The sequence below is a fragment of the Notamacropus eugenii genome, chromosome X, assembly GCF_028372415.1.
Source record: "Notamacropus eugenii isolate mMacEug1 chromosome X, mMacEug1.pri_v2, whole genome shotgun sequence".
NCBI lineage: Eukaryota > Metazoa > Chordata > Mammalia > Diprotodontia > Macropodidae > Notamacropus > Notamacropus eugenii.
In genome coordinates, this window is record NC_092879.1 from 77,531,621 (window position 1) to 77,549,386 (window position 17,766).

Below are 17,766 nucleotides of genomic sequence, written 5' to 3' on the forward strand. Positions count from 1 at the left end.
CCAAGAAAACCCCAAATGGGTTCACCAAGAGTCAGACATGACTGAAACAACTGAACACCAATAGCAAAAATGTTATGTTAGAATTCACTTCAGTTTCTGGAATAATCCATAATCTCTTTAGACTGGACATTCCCTAAGCCCAAAAAGATCACAAATTTTCTACATCTATTCATCCTGTGAGAATCCTGGCCATGTTTTACCAAAGAGGATCTGCCCAGTAAACTGGAGCCCTTCTTTCCTTGAATTTTTTTTATCTTAAATATATATATAGTCCATCTCACCACTGCAACGCATATTATGTATGTATATATGTGTATGTATATAGATGTGTATATCTGGAGGGTTTTTGGGGGAAGGGGAGTGGTTCCAAACCTAGAATTTCCTTGGCCTCTACTGATGATGTAACTTCTCTGTAACTAAGTGTTTTAAAGAGCTGCCTAGGGCACTGACAAGGGAAGTGACTTGCTCAGGGTCATACAACCAGTATATGTAAGAGTCAGAAAGTGAATCCGGGTTTTCCTGACTCCATAGCCAACCCTATAGCCACCAGACTATCCTTCCTCTGATGTATACACTGTATATTTGGTATATATATATATGAATAAATATCTCTAGAAATCTCTTTATTGATACAGATATCGATAGATGTTACTGTCTGTCTGTCTGTTTATGTGTTTGTCTGTCTATCTAGTTAAGACTTATGATTTCATTGATTTGGGGACTCCTGCTAATGATCCAAAATAGCAGGTTTTTTTGCAATTAATGTTATAATTGTTTAACCACTGAATCACAGACTCTTGGGGTATGGGGAAGTCTGGATATACATGCACATGCACGTGTGAACACACACACACACACACACACACACACAGAGTGTCCCAAATGTCTTACTGCAGTTTTCATCTATTAAAACTTTAAAAGGAAAACATTTAGGGCACAATGACAGGGAGAGGAGGAGTTGTAGCTAAATGTCAGATCATCTGAAAAACATTTGGGATCAGTGACTCAACAATCCCATGCCACCCCTGAAAGTGAATGAAATTTTAGGCTTCATTGAGTGGCATGCTTTTTGTGCCTAACATAGAGCCTGACATGCAACAGATACTTCATGAATGCTTGTTGAATTGACTGAAATCCATCAAATCCAATTGAAGTGCATTGACTAGGGAAACAACAGCCCTGTTGCCCTCTGACCTGAGCAGAGCCCATCTGGAGCACTGTGTTCGCTTCTGAGATCCACATTTTCGAAAAGACATTGATAAGCTAGAGATGGTCCAGGGAGGGCCACCAGAGTGGTGAAGGTCCTTGAGTTCACACCATGTGAAGATCGCTTGAAGAAACTGGAAATGTTTAGCCCACACAAGAGATTTATGGGAGAGTGTGTAAGCAATAGTTGTCTTTAGGTATTTCAAAAGCCATCACACAAAGAAAGATTAGTCTCCTCTGGCTGGTACTCCCTCTCACCCCTCACCTCCCACCCCCCACCCTTCACCCGGGGCAGAACCAGGAGCGATAGGTAGAAGTTACAGAGAAGTAAATAAACTGAGACTTGATAGCAGTAAAATCTTCCTAATGATAAAAGCCATTCAAAAGTGGAATGAGGCCTTTGAGCAAAAGCTTAATGGCTACTCCTTGAGCATCTCATAGAGCATATTCTTGAATTAGACTAGATGACTTCCAAGGTCCCTTCCAAACCTGGAATTCTGTGAATGTTGGACTAACAAAGCATAGGAAAAACCAAATGTGATCACTAATACATCTATGTATCCTAATTTTGTTGGGATGAGAGTCCTTCCATTGAGGCAAGTCATGACTCCTTTACAAGTCAGTACAACTTTCAGAGTTGCTGCAGCCAAAAAATTCATTTGCTTGTGGCCAGCTTGGTAGTAAGAGTCTCTGAATTGAGCTTGGCTGGTTCTCCAGTGACATACCTTCCATTACCAGAGTCATAGTGGAAGCCTTCCAGCTAGGAAGGACTTGCCAGGGCTCATGCTGCCTTGGCATGGCCTTCAAGCACGGTGGGTCATCCCCTCACCACGATGGGGCATGGGAGGAGACACTTAGAGTAGGCTGGTCTATAAAGTCTATAATTGGTTGCATAACACTTGATCCATCAGTGTTAATGCTCACACAGAACATAAAAGTTGGGGAGAGATAACAAAATCCTTAATATGCAATCACAATAAAGTATAGAAGCACAGACGTAAAATGCATTAGCAATTATTGTTCTAGATAAAGATTACCTTTTAGCCTAGCTAGCTTTATTTTCCAAATGAATGAGTTCAATACTAATGTGTAGGACAGATGTCTTCATTCATGAATCCAGTACAGTGGCAAAAGCATGGAATTTGGAGTCCAAAGACTTGGGTGTGAATTTCAGCTCTGTTAATTATGACTAGTGTGACCTTGAACAAGTCCCTTTAAAATCTCCCTGGACCCTCATTTCTTCCCCTGAGGGGTTGAACTTTATGATCTCTGAGCTCTCTCTCAGGATCTGATGGGAAACACATGCACCTATTATTAATCATTAATAGATACACAGAAATCTCTGTTTTAAGGTGCTCAGCACCACCACCACCAATAGGTAGCATTTCTATAGCATTTAGTACGTGTCAGGCACTGGATTAAACACTTTACAATTATTATCTCATTTGATGCTCATCACATCCCTGGGAGGTAGGTGCTATTATTATCCCCATTTTACAGATGAGGAAATGGAGGCCGATAGAGGTTAAGAGTCTTGCCCAGGGTCAGACAGCTGGCAAGCGTTTGAGGCAAGAACTGGGATCTTCCTGATTCAGTGCTGTGTATTTTTTCTACTCCACTACCTAACTGCCCCAATAACGCACCGTATGTAAATATCACATCTGTCACTTTCATAAATATCATTTATTGACTGCCCACATAAAAAAAATCTTTTTGAGTTTTTAAAAAATCTTGAATATTTTATTTTTCCTCAGTTACATGTAAAAACAATGTGAACATTCCACATTTTAATCATTGGCAATTTATTTAGGTAATCCCTTAATTTCTTCTTCTGAGGTTGGCTTGTTTAAAATCTCTATTTCTTATTTTGCTAATCTGGGTATTTTGTGTTTTGGTAGCTATTCGTTAATTTTCTTGGACTTCTCCCTTTTGCTGAGAATCCTGTGACTTGTGAATTTGCTTTGTTCCTTTTCAATTTGGACAGTTTGATTTGCCTGTTTTCCCTTGATCAGGTTAGTGAATGCCTTGCATTTTTTGTTAGTATTTTCCAAAAAAAAAAAAAAAAGCAGCTCTCAGTTTAGGGTTTGCTCTATCTCCTCTAATTTTCAAGATTTCTTCTTTGGCATATGTTTTAGGGCGGCCGATGTGTTTGTTTGCTGGTTTTCTTTTAATTGCACTCCCAATTCAGTGATCTTTTTCTATTTTGTAAACATAAGTATTCAGAGACATAAATTTTCATCTCAGGACTGTTTTAGTTACATAGGATAGGTTTTGGCATGTTGCTCATTGTCACAGATTTCTTTAACATAATTATCATGATTTATTCATGATTTATTCTCTGATTTATTCTTTCACTCATTCATTATTCAGGATTTCTTAGCTTCTACTTATGTATGCATTTTTGGCTTATTTTCTTTTATTCATTACTAATTTTGTTGGTCTAATTTATGGTTAATTTCAGCATGAGAGTCTTCAGATGACTATTCCCCTCTTGCCCCAATGCTTCTTATAGGCTGTCTTTTATGAGTGGGCCAAGTTGCTTGAACAGTTTTGTTTTTTCCATTTTGCAGCTTTGAATTGCAATATTATCTTCAAGAGACCTGTTCTTTCAGAACACCGACATTACTGTTTGACCTAAGGATTATTAAAATCTAATTTAAAAAGCCATGTCAGGACGTATCTGTTTCATCTCTGTGGCTCTGCAGTAGCCTGGAAACTAGCGGCTCATGAGCTTGGGGTCAGGCTCCAGTGCTCACTTGATGTATGCCACCTGCCTTTCTCCATACCAAGCTAAATCCTGGGGCCATTGTGAAGAGTAATAATTATCATCCCTGAACACTGTGCATATATAAAAGGCTAAAACAATGCCGGTATTAGAGGATGTGTTACAGGTGTGCCTATTCTGAATCACAGATGTATACCTCTAGAAATGCGCATAATTTTTTGTACATTGGATATTTTACCACTTAGAGCATAATTTCAAAGATGTGTTCCTACGGGGGAAAAAAACGGTTCCAAGGCATCATAAGAAAATCACACTTAATAGAGTAAACCTGTTTTTAAAACACAGTCAACAGAAAAACAACTCTAAAAATAAACTCTCAAGTCAATTATTGTACTATAAATATGTAGACTTACAGAATTCTTTGAACTGGAGCGAACCTTAGGGATCATCTAGGCCGACTCCCTCGTTTTGCAAAGAAGGGAACTGAGGCTCAGGAAAATGGAGGAGTGACTTGCCCATGGTAACCCCCCTACTAGGTGGGAGAGTTCCGAATGCCGCAGATATTTCCCAGTTCCAAATCCAATATGTCCTCCCTGCACCATGCTACCTATTTGTGTAGTACCCCAAACTGACAATTACTCACAAAAAGGAAGCAACGTTTCCTTAGAGATTCAAGAGGTCACTTTTTTTTCTTTTAGTAGCTAAATGCTAACAGTAGTTCTGAACAACTCTTCTCTGCTTACACAACCATAACCCTTCTGTCTTGCTTGGATTAATCCGTCTTTCAGTTTTCTGACTCTCCCCCTTTCCAATCCATCTCTCACACCATTGCCAACAGATCTGGCTAATGTACAGATCCAAATGGATCGTTCACCTGCTCCCAGCTCTTTGGCGGTTGCCCATTGCCCCGAGCTCAAGTCGTCTACTGCATCCGGGGCCACAGTGTGGCTTCCAGCTTCATTTCCTATTCTTCATGAGCTCTGCATTTAGGCTGAAATGAACTCATAGCCACTTCCAGACTTGATGCACTGTCTCACTCCTTGATGCAGTTGAACAAACTGTCCCCCACTCTCTCATCTCAGCCTCTCAAAAACCTTATCTTCCAGGTTTATGTGCCACTACCTCCATGAAAGCTTCTCAGATTCCCCCTACCCCAGTTTTCCTGCCCCCTCCCTCCTCAATTTAATTTGTTCTTGACTATTCTTTATACCTGTTACATTCCCGCTAATTCTGAGGGCAAGAATTGTCTGCTTTGTGCACACCTTGCACTTAGTAACCACCTAAAGATGTGCAAATGCAAGGTTCCCTTATAGTAAAAGGTTACTGTTGCTCAGAATTGGGCTCCCCACTATCTTATTTTGCTGATTCTCTAAGTCAGGGGTTGTTAACCTTGGAGACAGGGACTTTTAAAAAATATATTTTGATAACCATATTTCAGTATATTGTTTCATTTGTAAAAACTCTGTATTTTATACATTTACAAACATAATTCTGAGGAGTCCTAAACTCCACCAGATTGACTGCCCAAGGGACTTTTTGATCTCCCTTTACTACTGGAACTCAAAGCTATCACTCCTACACGTTTTGGTTAAAGTTTGTCTTAATATTAACATCACCTGACCAAAAGCTGTCCCCTAGGATGTGAATACTTAGAGCCTTAGACATTCTTTGGATAAGAAGCCAGAGGAAGAATCTCAACTTCCCTGACTGCTTGGCACCGTGTAAAGCCCCCTGCCCCTAACCCCGCCAGCCTATTTGTGAACCCTCAAAATGTAGTTTAATCTGTAACCTGACTTAGTTTACCTATAGAGTTTGTTTGATGAAGTTTGTTTCCTTAGCGAATACAGGATGTATGAGATTATGATTCTAAGTAAGTTTGTTCAGCTTTTGATATCGAAGGAAGTATGCAATTATGGATCTATTTTCTCTTTAACTTTTATGGCCTAAGAGAAATGTACAATAGTGTAATATGTAAAAGAAATTTTTTTCTTTGATGGAATTTTGCCTCTAAAAGCACCTGTCACAGTTCTAATTGGGGTTCAAGTTTTCTCTGAGGCCTGAACCTATATTTGAGCATAATAAGAAAGCCTCGGTTTTGACCTCCATAATTCCTGTTGTGGCACATCTATAGTTAGCAGCAGCTCACTACCACATGAACTCAGAGAGGAGGTATTTATCCCTTATGAGAGGATGCAAAAAAGTGAAGAACTCATGGGCAAGCGAAAGATGTATTTAAATTTCTCATGGTGGTTTGGAGGTGATCCCTAAGCAGATTACGTGGCCTGCTGGGTCCCTCCAAGTTGGAAAGGGCCTCAAGTATGGACCCAACCATGAACTACATGTCTGTCACATGGGAACCAGTTTCAGTTTAGAGAGGCTCATCAGCAGGTTGGCCACGGGTTTTGACGTTTTCAGCTTCAATAACTCTCAAAGATCATCCATTAAAAGTTAGAAGGGAGTCACAACCAGGAGGACCCACAGCAACAAAATGATAGATCTTTGACGTATGCAACGTGAAGTAAATGAGCTAACTAGTTATAATTTCTTTAAATGACATTTAAAAATCTTTTTTAAGGATAAATACTCATGAACCAATAAGGCTGTGTATAACTAGAAAAAGAGGTAGGCCAGTTGTATATTAAAAGCCATAGCTGGACGATTCAACTATTTCAGCGAACCAGTGAAACATATAGAGGAAAAGGGCATCCAGTGCACTGGGCAGATCCTCCTCTGGGCAGGACGTGGACAAGAGTCACCCATGAAGAGAAGGCATGGAGGGGTAGTAATCTGTCCTAGAATTCAGATGCAATGAAGTAAGACATTTGATATTCTGCCAATTCTACTTTCGGAATAAATACAATGAATCACAGACATATTTTGAGGAGTCTTTTTATTTTATTAAGATAAATCCAGCAAAATTTCTAATTGTGGCTACACATACAATCAACCTGCCCTTCTGAAATAAACATTTGTATTTTGTTTAAAAACATGATTACATTTTACTTTCTTTCAAAAACTAATATTAAAGTTATATTTGGGAAAGATATTTCCAACTCTTAGAATTTCATGAAAATAGCTCACGTTCTTTATAAAATCAACTCACAGACACCCTGGACTAGCCGATGCCAGAACTTTCTATTTGGGATCTTCCCACTTCACTGAATCAAACATGTACCAGGGCCAAAGAAAAATCCAAAGGACGGAAAGGATAGCTTACACAAGGAAGGGACACAGTGACAAAAGTCAGAAGTACCACCACATATTCTCCCCATAGATCAAACTATTACAATCACAAAACGCAGCGACAGTGATATCTTGTTGGTGACATCATACTCAAGTGACCAAGATGGAGACGTTCCAGAATTAACTTCATGCTAAAAAAAACCTGCATTTAGAAAATAGTTGATAAAAATATTCCTCTGTGTTAACAATACAGGATGGAGGTACAGATACCAAACTGATGGAGATTAGGGCAGTGTTACGTATTACTCGGACTTGGTTGCTTTCTCCTCAGGTTCTTCCACAGCTGGCACCTAATTGCAGTGGGACAAAGAAAAATATCTTACTTGTAAATTTTCCCCAAATATTTACATCCAACCTTACCTTGTCTGTTGGAAGATATGAGATTCATTTCTCTATAGCAAGGGTGGGCCAACCACCTGTTTAGTATGAGCTAGGAATGCTAGCTAAGAATGGTTTTTACATTTGCAAATAACCATTCTTATCTCATGAACAGGTGTGTTTGGCTTGGTAATTTGCAAGACCTCAGCTCCATAGGAAAGATCACATGCAGAAATCACCAGCCTCAGACAAAATGCAGAATCTGAATGACAATAAAACCCTAGCTTGGATTCAGACCCTGGGCTTAGAGAACAAACTCTTGGACTTCCTACCAAGTTGGAAAGGCTCTGACTATTCTCTCAGTGACAATATACGAAGGAAGACAGAAGTGCAAAGAGTCACCAGGTTGACTGACTTATCTGTAAAGTAGGGATGGTAATAATTACACCTACCTTACAGGGTTGTTGATGTAAAGTGCTTTTCAAACCTTAAAGTGTTATATAAATGTGAGTTATTACCATATTAAGTCATTGAGGATTAAAATCTGTGTTGATGTAGGGAGTACTCAGAGAAATGAAATCACTGATCCTCTATGAGAGAGAGAGAGAGAGTGTGTGTGTGTGTGTGTGCAAATATTCACATATAAAACATGATGTGTTGGATAGAGGGCTAGATTGGGAGTCAGGAAGACCTGGGTTTAAATCTAGCCTCTGACACATACACTTAGCCTTTCAAATGTCCTATTCAACTCATGAAGACTATGAGGTATGGAGAAGCTGCCAGGCAGAACTGATCTAGGGAGTTTTCACATTAGGTAATTGCCCACATCAATGAAATCACAGGTGTAGATACAAAAAAAAAAAAAGGACAAGAAAATTCATTCCCAACGCCCCCTTTTAGTTACAAAGATAATGAAATGCACAGGAAATATAACTGAGATGCCAAAGACTCACGTTGTATAACAGGGTCATTTACAAATTCCAATCCTATTAAAATAGCAATCAGCAGATTTTAAAAACAAGTTTTGTATTCAGCTATGTATTGATATGCATAGAAAATTGACAAGCACATTTGAAGGAATCCAACAAAACAAGAAAACATTAGCAGTAGCTGTTGGTCAATGTGCAATGTGAGGTTTCTTAAGGCTGAACTCATATCTGATGGATTTGGTTGTTGGGGTGGAGCGGGCAAAATAAATAAATGACTGCATGTTCTAAAAAAGAACTTGTTAAAAGTTCTGTTAACAGAGATTCTAACAAATGGTGATAATTTGGCCAACAGTCCCAATTTATAGATGAAGAAACCACAGTCCAAATTGAGCAAGTCACTTGCCCAAGGTCACAAAGTGGCAGGATAAATAAATATGTCACTCGCATCAGGTTATTGCAATTCCAACTTTTTCTTCCCATCTCCATCTAAATTTCCACTTTTCATCCCCTCCCCAATAATATTAAAAATTAGAATCAACACTCATATCAATCCTCAGAGATGAAACTACAAAAGACAGAAGAATAGTAGACAGCAGATTGGGAGTCAAGGTTAGAAGAGATGATCTCTAAGACCCCTTCAATTCAGACTTTGTGATTTTCTTTTAGGTACAATCATCATCAACTTTCCATATTACACCTTTATTCTAAAATAACATTAAAAGATACCTCGTTAGTTTGGGTCTCTCCATTTTCAGAGTGATTTTCTTCTTTCACTTCCTCCTGCTTGGTTTCAACTTTGACTTTGGCTGCCCCCTTCTTGCCTTTGACTTCCTTTTTATCATTTGCTACGTTCATTTTCTGTCCAGTAACACACAGGGACAAATATTTAATACACAGTTTCAACCCCCCGTTAATTGTTCACTCTAACCATAAACAGTTATGTTTCTGGGCTCCTCTTATCCTCTTGCTTCCAAAAGATAGATGTTATCTAAGGGTCAGCTCTGAGTCCTCTTTTATTCTTTCTTTTTTAAAAGAAATTTTCTTATTTTTAACAAGCCTTTATCTTCTCTCCCTCCCATTCTCCTCCCTCTGCCCCTAACTTAACAATAACAAAAAAGAGAAAAACTATGGCCCTTGTAATAAATAGGCGTAGTCAAGAAAAGCAAATTCCCACATTGGCCATGGCCAAAAATGTTTTGATTTTCTTTCTGTACTCTCTCCCTGAGATATCTTCCCCAGTCATACTTTCTAGCTAATTGCAAGTGCCTCGAACTCAATCTATCCCAAACTGAATATACCCATCTTTCTTCTCAAACCATCTTCCTTTACTCCCAATCTCCCTATTTCTGTAAATAGCATCACATCTTCCTGAATATCGAGCATCACCTTCCCTTTATTTTACTTCCCCCTTCCCAACATTTAACCAGCTGACCAAGTCCTATAAATTCTACTTCCAAATCCCTCTTGTCCCTGTCTCTCCCTTTCCTTTCTCCTGCTACCACATTAGTTTAGGCTCTCCTTGTCTCTTGCCTACACTACTGCCATAACAGCCTAATTATATATCCTTTCTTCATGCTATTGCCAGATAAATTTTCCTAAAGTGTATCTGTGATTAGGTTACTTCTCTGCTCAAAAGCCTTCCATTGGTCACCACTACTCACTGAATAAAGTTCAAATCAGTAGCCTGGCATTAAAGGCTCACCACAGTATGGCCCCAAGCTACCTTGCTAGCCTTGCTTCTTGCTACTCCCCAGAAAGTACAGATCTTATAGCCAACCTGTGCTACCCATCGACATCTAAATATGTCCTGTGCTTTCCTGTCTCTATGCCTTTGTTCACATTATTTCCCTCACCTGAAATGTTCTTCTTCTCTCTGGCTGTCCCCCTCTAACCACAGCAAGCTATCTCTTCTATGAATATTGTGCCCATATTATGACACTTACTGGATCATGCCGTGCTCAGCAGTTAACTATATATTAGGTTATTCCCCCTTCTAGAGCGTAACCTCCTCAAGAGTGGGGATCCTGTTTTACTCATCTCTGTATCCCAATGCCTAAGGCATAGTGGGGATTTAATACATATGCTGAACTGAATGTAATAGTGATCAATTTGCAGAAAAAGTGCAAGAGTTCTCAGTCTCTTTGGAACTTTATAAAAAATTTAAAAAAAAACCCATGAGCCTCTACTGTCATGAGTCCCAGAGCTCTTTTGAGCTTGGGGAGCACAGGAGGACAGTATTACAAAGAAATGAGCTCGGATGATAGCCTTGGGAGCAGGGCCACATCAGGCTTTGTGCCACCCCTGTCAGAAAGAACATCTGCCAAGGAATGCTGAAGTTGTGGAAAAGCTCTTCCTGGGTATACGACCAATGTCAGAAACACAAAGGTGACCAAAAGCTGTATCTTCCCAGCTAACCTCATAATCTAAAACCTAAGAACCTAGCATAGTGCTGAGAGCTTCTGAGGCCAGTAGGACGTATTTTTTCACGATGCGCAAAATAACTGGTTCAAAAGGGAAAATTTCAACCAAGAAAACCAGATATTTCTGTCTATACAATATCAAATAACCAGTTGATTTGATTTTTTTTCTTCCACTGAATTAACCAGTCATTTCAATGAATTGATCAAGCCACTTGTTGTTTTGCTCTTGTATAGAGGTAGTACTTGTGATCTTAAAAATGTATACTTTGCCGTGATAACTCAACTGGTGAAATGGGGACAGTGATACTTTTGTGTGTGATAGAAATTTGTATTAATAAAAGATCAAACAGTAGAGTACTGGTTCCCAAACTTGCTTTTGGGAAGTAGACAAATGTACCAAATATTTTAGCCACATTCCTTCTTGGAAATTAAAAGCAACATCTTTTAAATAAGGATCTCAGAGTGCCTTCTAGGTATGGATTTACTAAACCTCAAAATATCCCAGGGAGGAAGGCAAGTATTAAATCTGACCCTGTACCTATTTCTACACTGGCATTAGGCACATCACCCAAGTGCCTGTGTAGAATGTCCACTGGTGGTTTGGCTCTTCCCCTTCTTTTTCCTCCTGAGTATGGCCTCAGTATTCCAATATGGTGCCAAAGGCACGAACATGTTCACTTAATGGGTCTTTTCCAGCTTCCATTTGTATCTGTCTCCTTGAAAAGGTCAATGCGTTATTTTAAAGTGCCAAAACATGGTAAACACAAAAGGAAATATGGAGGAAGGAATTGCTCTTCTCCGAGGTACTTATACTTGAACATGGCATAGAAGAAGAAAGTACATTTTTACAAAAAAAAAAAAAAAAGCCAAATTGCCTGTGCTTTTCTGATAATGTATTTTAAGAGAGAAGCATCTTTCTCTTTGGAGATTCAGAATTCAGTGCTTACCTTTGGGGCTGCTGCCTTTTTGGTTTTCGGCTCAGATTTAGGAGGAACAGGCTTCTGCACAGGCACATATATACACACATATACATATACACACACACACACACACACACACACAAAAAAAAAAAAAAACAGAGGTCAGAGAAATGTAGAAACAAATCTGTCACTGCAAAAGGATGGCTCACAAACAAGGGAATCCAACTGTTCCACCAACTGGAATGTATATACTTAAAACACAAATGAAATGACAGATTTCCCAAGTGGTGGGGTTTTCTTATAATTTCTCAAGTAAGCCCAACACTAAACATGATAGTCTCATCGGTTCGGTTTGTTTAAAACAGCACATCACAAAAGAGGCAGTTATCACCAGAGAAAACAATAATACTTACAGCAGATAATCTAGGTGATCGTCTCTTTGGCTATAAAACAAAAAGTATTTCAATTAAAGGAAAACCTACACCGAGTAAGAATTACCCATACTGATGTGAAATGGGACAAATTGGAGCTTGCTTCTAGTGAGATGGGTTGCTTCAGGAGAAAAGGGGGTCAGGTGTGGGTTGGCTAAGATGCCCTTTCGAAGTCCCTTCTGATGCTGAGATTCTAGACTTGAGATTTTAAAAATATGAGGACAATGACAGTTGAGATATCCCTGACAATCATGCAGTCTCCCAGCTGGAAGATACCTGACACCAGCCAGTACAAAACTCATATCCTTCCTATGAAATACCTCTACCAAGTGGCCATTTAGCGTTTCTCTTGGTCTCTTCAAGTGAATGGGAACTCCTTCCCTCCCAAAGCAGCCCATTCTCCTTTTGATCACCTCTAATTATTAGGGAGTTTTTCTTTCTATCAAGGTGAAATTTGCCTCTTTGCAACTCTCCTCCCTCTCCCCCACCAATATTTCTAGGTCTGTCTTTTGGGGCCAATGAGAACAAGGTAAATACTTCTGCCCTGATAGCTATTTTCAGATACTTGAGGATAGCTATTTTCATTTTGACTTCTCAAAGCTAAACAACCCCAGTTTCTTTAATCAGTTTTTATGTGGGGTTTTTATATGGGATTTTCTTGAGGCTTATCATCATGATAAGCAACAGCCTCCAATATATCAATGCCTTTTGCAAAATGCAGAACCTACAAGCAATCTCCATACCTCAGATCTGCTCTTGCCAGGACAAAGGACAGTGAGGCTGTCACCTGCCTATATACTACTGTTCTCTTAATCCAGTCTAGGATGGCATCAGATTTCCTGCCTACCATAACAGGTGACTCACATTGAGCGTCAGATCCATGAAATCCTTTAAATTTTTTTTTCCATCAAAGTAGCATGCCTTTCTATTTGGAAGGTAGATTTTTTACAACCCAAGAGTAAGATTTTTGTCTTTATCTTTATTCAATATTTTATTTTTTATCCTATCTTTTAACCTTTTTCTTTATTCAGCATTCTCTTTATCTCTATCCAAATTCATCTGCTCAGTTTCAGCCCCAAATTCTGACCTGTCAAGATTTTTTTGAATCCTGACTATCAGCCAGCATGTCAGCTACTCTTAAAGCTTTGTGTCATTTGTGAAGTTGACAAGCATGCCTTTTTTGACTTTATTCAAGATACTGATTAAAATGTGAACTAACCCGAGGGTAAGTGGAGGTCTTTTGGACACTTCTTGAGCCCTCCCTCTGCGCTGACATTGACTCACCAGTGAGTATTCTTTAGGTCTGGTCCTTCATCCAATTCTGAATCTGCCTAACTCAATCTCCTAGCCACAATATCACCATCTTGTTCACAAGGATAGCATGAGAGACTTCGTCAAATGCTTTGCTGAGATCTACACTCCACAGCATTCAGAGTCGGAAATGAGTTCAATTTGGCATGACACTTTAATAATCTGGAAATGATACTAATTACCTCATAATTGCTGGTTTAAATTAGCACCATGATTAGTAACAAACAGCCCCCCTTGATGTAAAGAACATGTTCTTTTCAGATCTTAATAGGGCAGCTCAATAAAATTCCCAAGTACCATGCAATTTGAAGGTTTTAATGCCAGGTATATTTTCTAAGAAATCTAATTGTTACACTGTTAGTTGGCTCGTAATATAATAGTTCTCTAATTTTGGAGATGTGGGTTCTCCCACCTACAGTGAAGATGTCGATCCATCTTTGCCTAATTCCATGTGACTCATGTCTGTGCCAGCTCCTAAATTCTCCACTTGAAGTCCACCCAACCTTTGAGGGGGAACTTTCTCACATTCTCCTGACATTATGTGGATACAAGTAGAAGGTGCTGGTTGTCCAGTGACTCTCTTTCAAGTGTATGAGGGATGGACAGTTAGCTCCTATTAGTCAGTTATGGTACATTAAGAAAAACTGGTGACCATTTGGCCCACATAAGCTAGTTATGCTGACAGCCAGTTAAATACCTCTGGCTAGGATCCAAGACGCTCTCCACTCGATTTCTACTCTACCTTTACAGCCTTATGGCTTATTACTCCCGTCTTCATAATCTACACTTTACACTACAAACTGGACAATTTTCTGCTTGGTTTCCCCTGTCTTCCTAAACATTCCTGGACATTTCAGGCCTCTTTACCTTTGCTAGTCCTCTACATCCTTGGCATGTCCTCTTTCCTCCTCTTCCTCTGTTGAATGCCTACCCATCCTTTAAAGCCCAGATCAGGTGCCACCACACAACCTACTGTACCAGCTACCTGCCTGTGAGGTCTGACCCATCTACCTCCTCCCCATCAGCTTCCATCTGCCCCCTCAGATAGCACTTTTGTTTTTGCTCTCTCTACCTTTTCCCTTTTTCCCCTCCCCTTTCCAGAATGCCAAATTGTTGTGTAATGGCCATTCTGGAACATTTGCCAACCTAGATGATATATCTCACATTAACAGGTACTATTTGTGTATTATACTTAGATTGGTAGGTATGATCTTCCCCTCCTAGCCTGGAGGTTCCCATGTCTTGGGACAGGGCTACTCTCTCAGCTAAGCTGTATGTCTCTTCCACTGTGTACTACTTAATGCACTTCAGAAATGTGTGTGTTGTGTGTGTGTGTGTGTGTGTGTGTGTGTGTGTGTGAATTAAGCTTTTTCTTAAAGTGTAAATATAAAACAAACTTACCTCCTCCTTTACCTGCCCTTCAACGGCTGCCTGTAAAGAAAAAGAGAGAGAGAGAGAGGCAGCATCAGAAAATGTTCCCTGTCCAGTCTCACTGGAAGCTAAGAAAAATGGTGTACCTATTGGTACTTGGGGTCCAGCCCAAAGACTAGACTTCCTTTGCAGTAATGCTGGATGCAGCACAGCTGGCTGATGCGCAGGCATGCAACATGACTCCAAAGCCAACTCTAGAACTTTTTCTGGACAGATCAATCTCGTCCCTTTGCTCCCCAGTTCAAATAAGTTATTTCTTTCAACCTTTCTTAGGACACACTTCTCTCCTCACACACTTACCTGAAGTTCGGCGATGTCCGAGCCACAAAAGGGACGGGGGGCGTGGGGAAGGGAGAGAAGAGAAGGAAAGGGCAGCGTTGTGCGCTTTTTCTACAGGAAGCCCTTTCCTTCTCCCTCTTCCAAGGTGTATCTGCAACTGAGCCTGAGGGGGTCCGCACCCCCAACCCTACCTTCACCTCCAAATCCTGCACCAAAGAACTACAAGTCCCACAAAGCCTCGGGAAAAAAGCCCCTCGGTTCTAACGTCAGTGCGTCACCAAACCAGACGTCGGGCGATTTAAAAACTTCCCGCCAGATTACCTGCGACAACCAGGTTGTTGTCAGCTTCGGCTCCGAGGCTGGCGCGCACCAAGTGAGCCCCGGAGGATTCTACAGCAGGCGGCTGGGGCTGGCGGGGTTAGAAATGCAGGCTTCCCCCCACCCGCCATCTCCACCCACAGCCTCGAGACCCCCGAGGGATCTCGGCTCTGACACACGGGGCAGAAGGGTTTGGGGAGGGGCCGATTAGATAGTATTCTATGCTTTCCTGGCCGAAGCACCCACATCCCAGGCTGGAGCGCGCCGGGCGCGCCCCGCACACATCTCGGCTCTCCTCTCGGAGTCGGGCCGGGGAGTTACCTTTGCAAGAGTAAGGGAGAGTTGGCAAGAAACTAAGCGATCTTGCACATGGACCCTCCTAAACCACTGCAGTAGCTTTTCCCGGTCTTCCCCTCTTCTCCATTCCCTTGGCTCCTATTAGGTGGTCTCTGAGAGCACCTGAACTTCCTAGGAGAGCGGAGTCGGCTCGGCTCGCCCTCCAAAGTTCCTAATTATGGCTGTGAATCTCTCCCTGCTCAAGGCCAGTTGCAAAATCTGCGCCGCCTAATGGCCCAGAATTACCACTGCACAGCCATCTGGCACGACCAGAAGTGGAGGAGGGAGGGGAAAAAAAGGGAGAACAAAGGCAAATACTAGAGAAAGACGCAGCGATCGCTCTCCAAATCTTCCTCCAGGAGGATCCGGCTGGCTGCCCGAGAAAAGCCCAAGGCAGAGGGAGGGGGCTAGAGCCTGGCAGGGCGGCTGGTGGGAGCCCCGGCTCTCCAATGGGGGTGCGCAGGGGAGGAGGCAGCGGCGCTATGGCTGTAATGCAGCCAGCATGGAGACCCCGCTCCCGCTGCCCCGAGCCCGGCACACCAAGCCGTCCGAAGTGAAATGCGAGGCTCCCGCACAGGCTCCCCTCCGAGCTCGGCTCCAGCCCCAGCCCCGAGCCCGAGCCCCGACCTCTCTTCGCCTTCCCTTCCCCTGCCTCCTCCAGTTCAGCACATGCACCAAAGCTCCCTGGCAGCCTCTAAGCGCAGAAACATCGCGGATGCCCAGGATCAAAGACTCTTTCCCTTGCACTTACCTTTCTTTTGGGCATACTTGCACCTCTGAATTAGTGGCTTGCAATTGCAAGGGAGAAATAAAGAGCTAAAGCTAGCCGCGGTTGGTGCTTGCAAGGCGGTGGACTTTTCACTGAACTAATTGCAGCTGGACCTGCACCTCCAAAAATTAAAAGCCCTTTTTATTGCAAACACTCAAATACACCAGGACGCAACCAAACTGCATGAATGGGAGCCACGGTGGGAATGACAAGCGGGTCGGCCAATGCTGTAAGTAGGCCGGCCAGGGGGCGGGGCCCACATACGTGCGGGCTGCTCTCCTACGCGGGGCGCGCTAGCCGCTCGCTCCGAGCCTGGGGACTGAGTCGGCGTAAAGTGCTGGAGGGATACGCTTGGCGGGAGGGAGTGGGAGAGGGGTGGACTGGCTGCCCTGGGGCCATTCTAGGCAATGGGGAACCGCCCCCGCGGCTCTCCCGCTGGCACTGGCGCCCGGGCAAAGGTGGCAGCACCCGCCAGGTGGACGGTGAATGAATGGACACCAGGCCTCGCCCCTTCCCTCCCGCCACTCGACCTCGACTTCCCCCTTATGCAGAATCGGGGTCCCCGAACGTGGCCGCGACGGAGAAGGGGGCTGGAGGGCTCGGCCTGGGCGGAGATGGGGCTGGGGGGGGTGACACCTGCGAAAGCCCGTAGTCCCGGCGGGGCTCCCGGTGGGGCTAACTGGCCCGACTCCCAAGGGAGGGGCCCCGCCTCCGCCCTCGCCCCCGCCCCTGGGCAGCGGCCAGGCCAGCGACTCGGTGCTGGCTGTGCCCTCCAAAGCCCTGGACTGGAGTGGGAGGCCGAGGGGCTGCGGCCGAGACCGACTTCTGGCACTCTCTACCTGTATGACCTTGGACGAGCTCACCCGCACCTCCCACCCCACACGCAGGCGAATGGAGGGTTTCGACTAGATAGCATCTCCTAGCCCTTCCAGCCGTGGCATTCTCCGATTCTCTGCCCTCAGGCCCTTGGCATTCTATGTCCTCATATCCTCCGCCCTACCTTCCCCTCGGAGACCCTTCTCCCTCTCCACGCCACCCCCCCCCCCCCCCCCCCCCACGTTCTATGGTTGAAGGTCCCAGCTCAGACACTCCACCTTCCTAACCCCACCCAGCTCGGATAGCTCTGATCT

At 42.8% G+C, this 17,766-nt stretch overlaps 1 protein-coding gene across 1 annotated transcript; it reads right to left on the reverse strand.

Moving 5' to 3' along the window:
* Window positions 1-6,804: 6,804 nt before the first annotated feature.
* HMGN5 (high mobility group nucleosome binding domain 5) lies at window positions 6,805-16,876 on the reverse strand. The gene is made up of 6 exons (XM_072627226.1): window positions 16,619-16,876; window positions 14,905-14,934; window positions 12,175-12,204; window positions 11,789-11,842; window positions 9,148-9,279; window positions 6,805-7,464 (listed from the first exon to the last, which is right to left on the reverse strand). Exons 1-6 carry the CDS (start codon window positions 16,631-16,633, stop codon window positions 7,417-7,419), a joined length of 309 nt encoding a protein of 102 aa, XP_072483327.1. The 5' UTR covers window positions 16,634-16,876; the 3' UTR covers window positions 6,805-7,416.
* Between the last annotated feature and the right edge of the window lie 890 nt (window positions 16,877-17,766).

Bases quoted from the DNA above. Each gene is read 5' to 3' on its own strand.
- HMGN5 (XM_072627226.1), bottom strand. The intron at 12,205-14,904 runs GTAAGTTTGTTT...TTTGTTTTATAG, and splicing joins AAGGGCAGGTAAAGGAGGAG to CCAAAGAGACGATCACCTAG. The intron at 7,465-9,147 runs GTATCTTTTAAT...CACTGCAATTAG, and splicing joins GAGAGACCCAAACTAACGAG to GTGCCAGCTGTGGAAGAACC.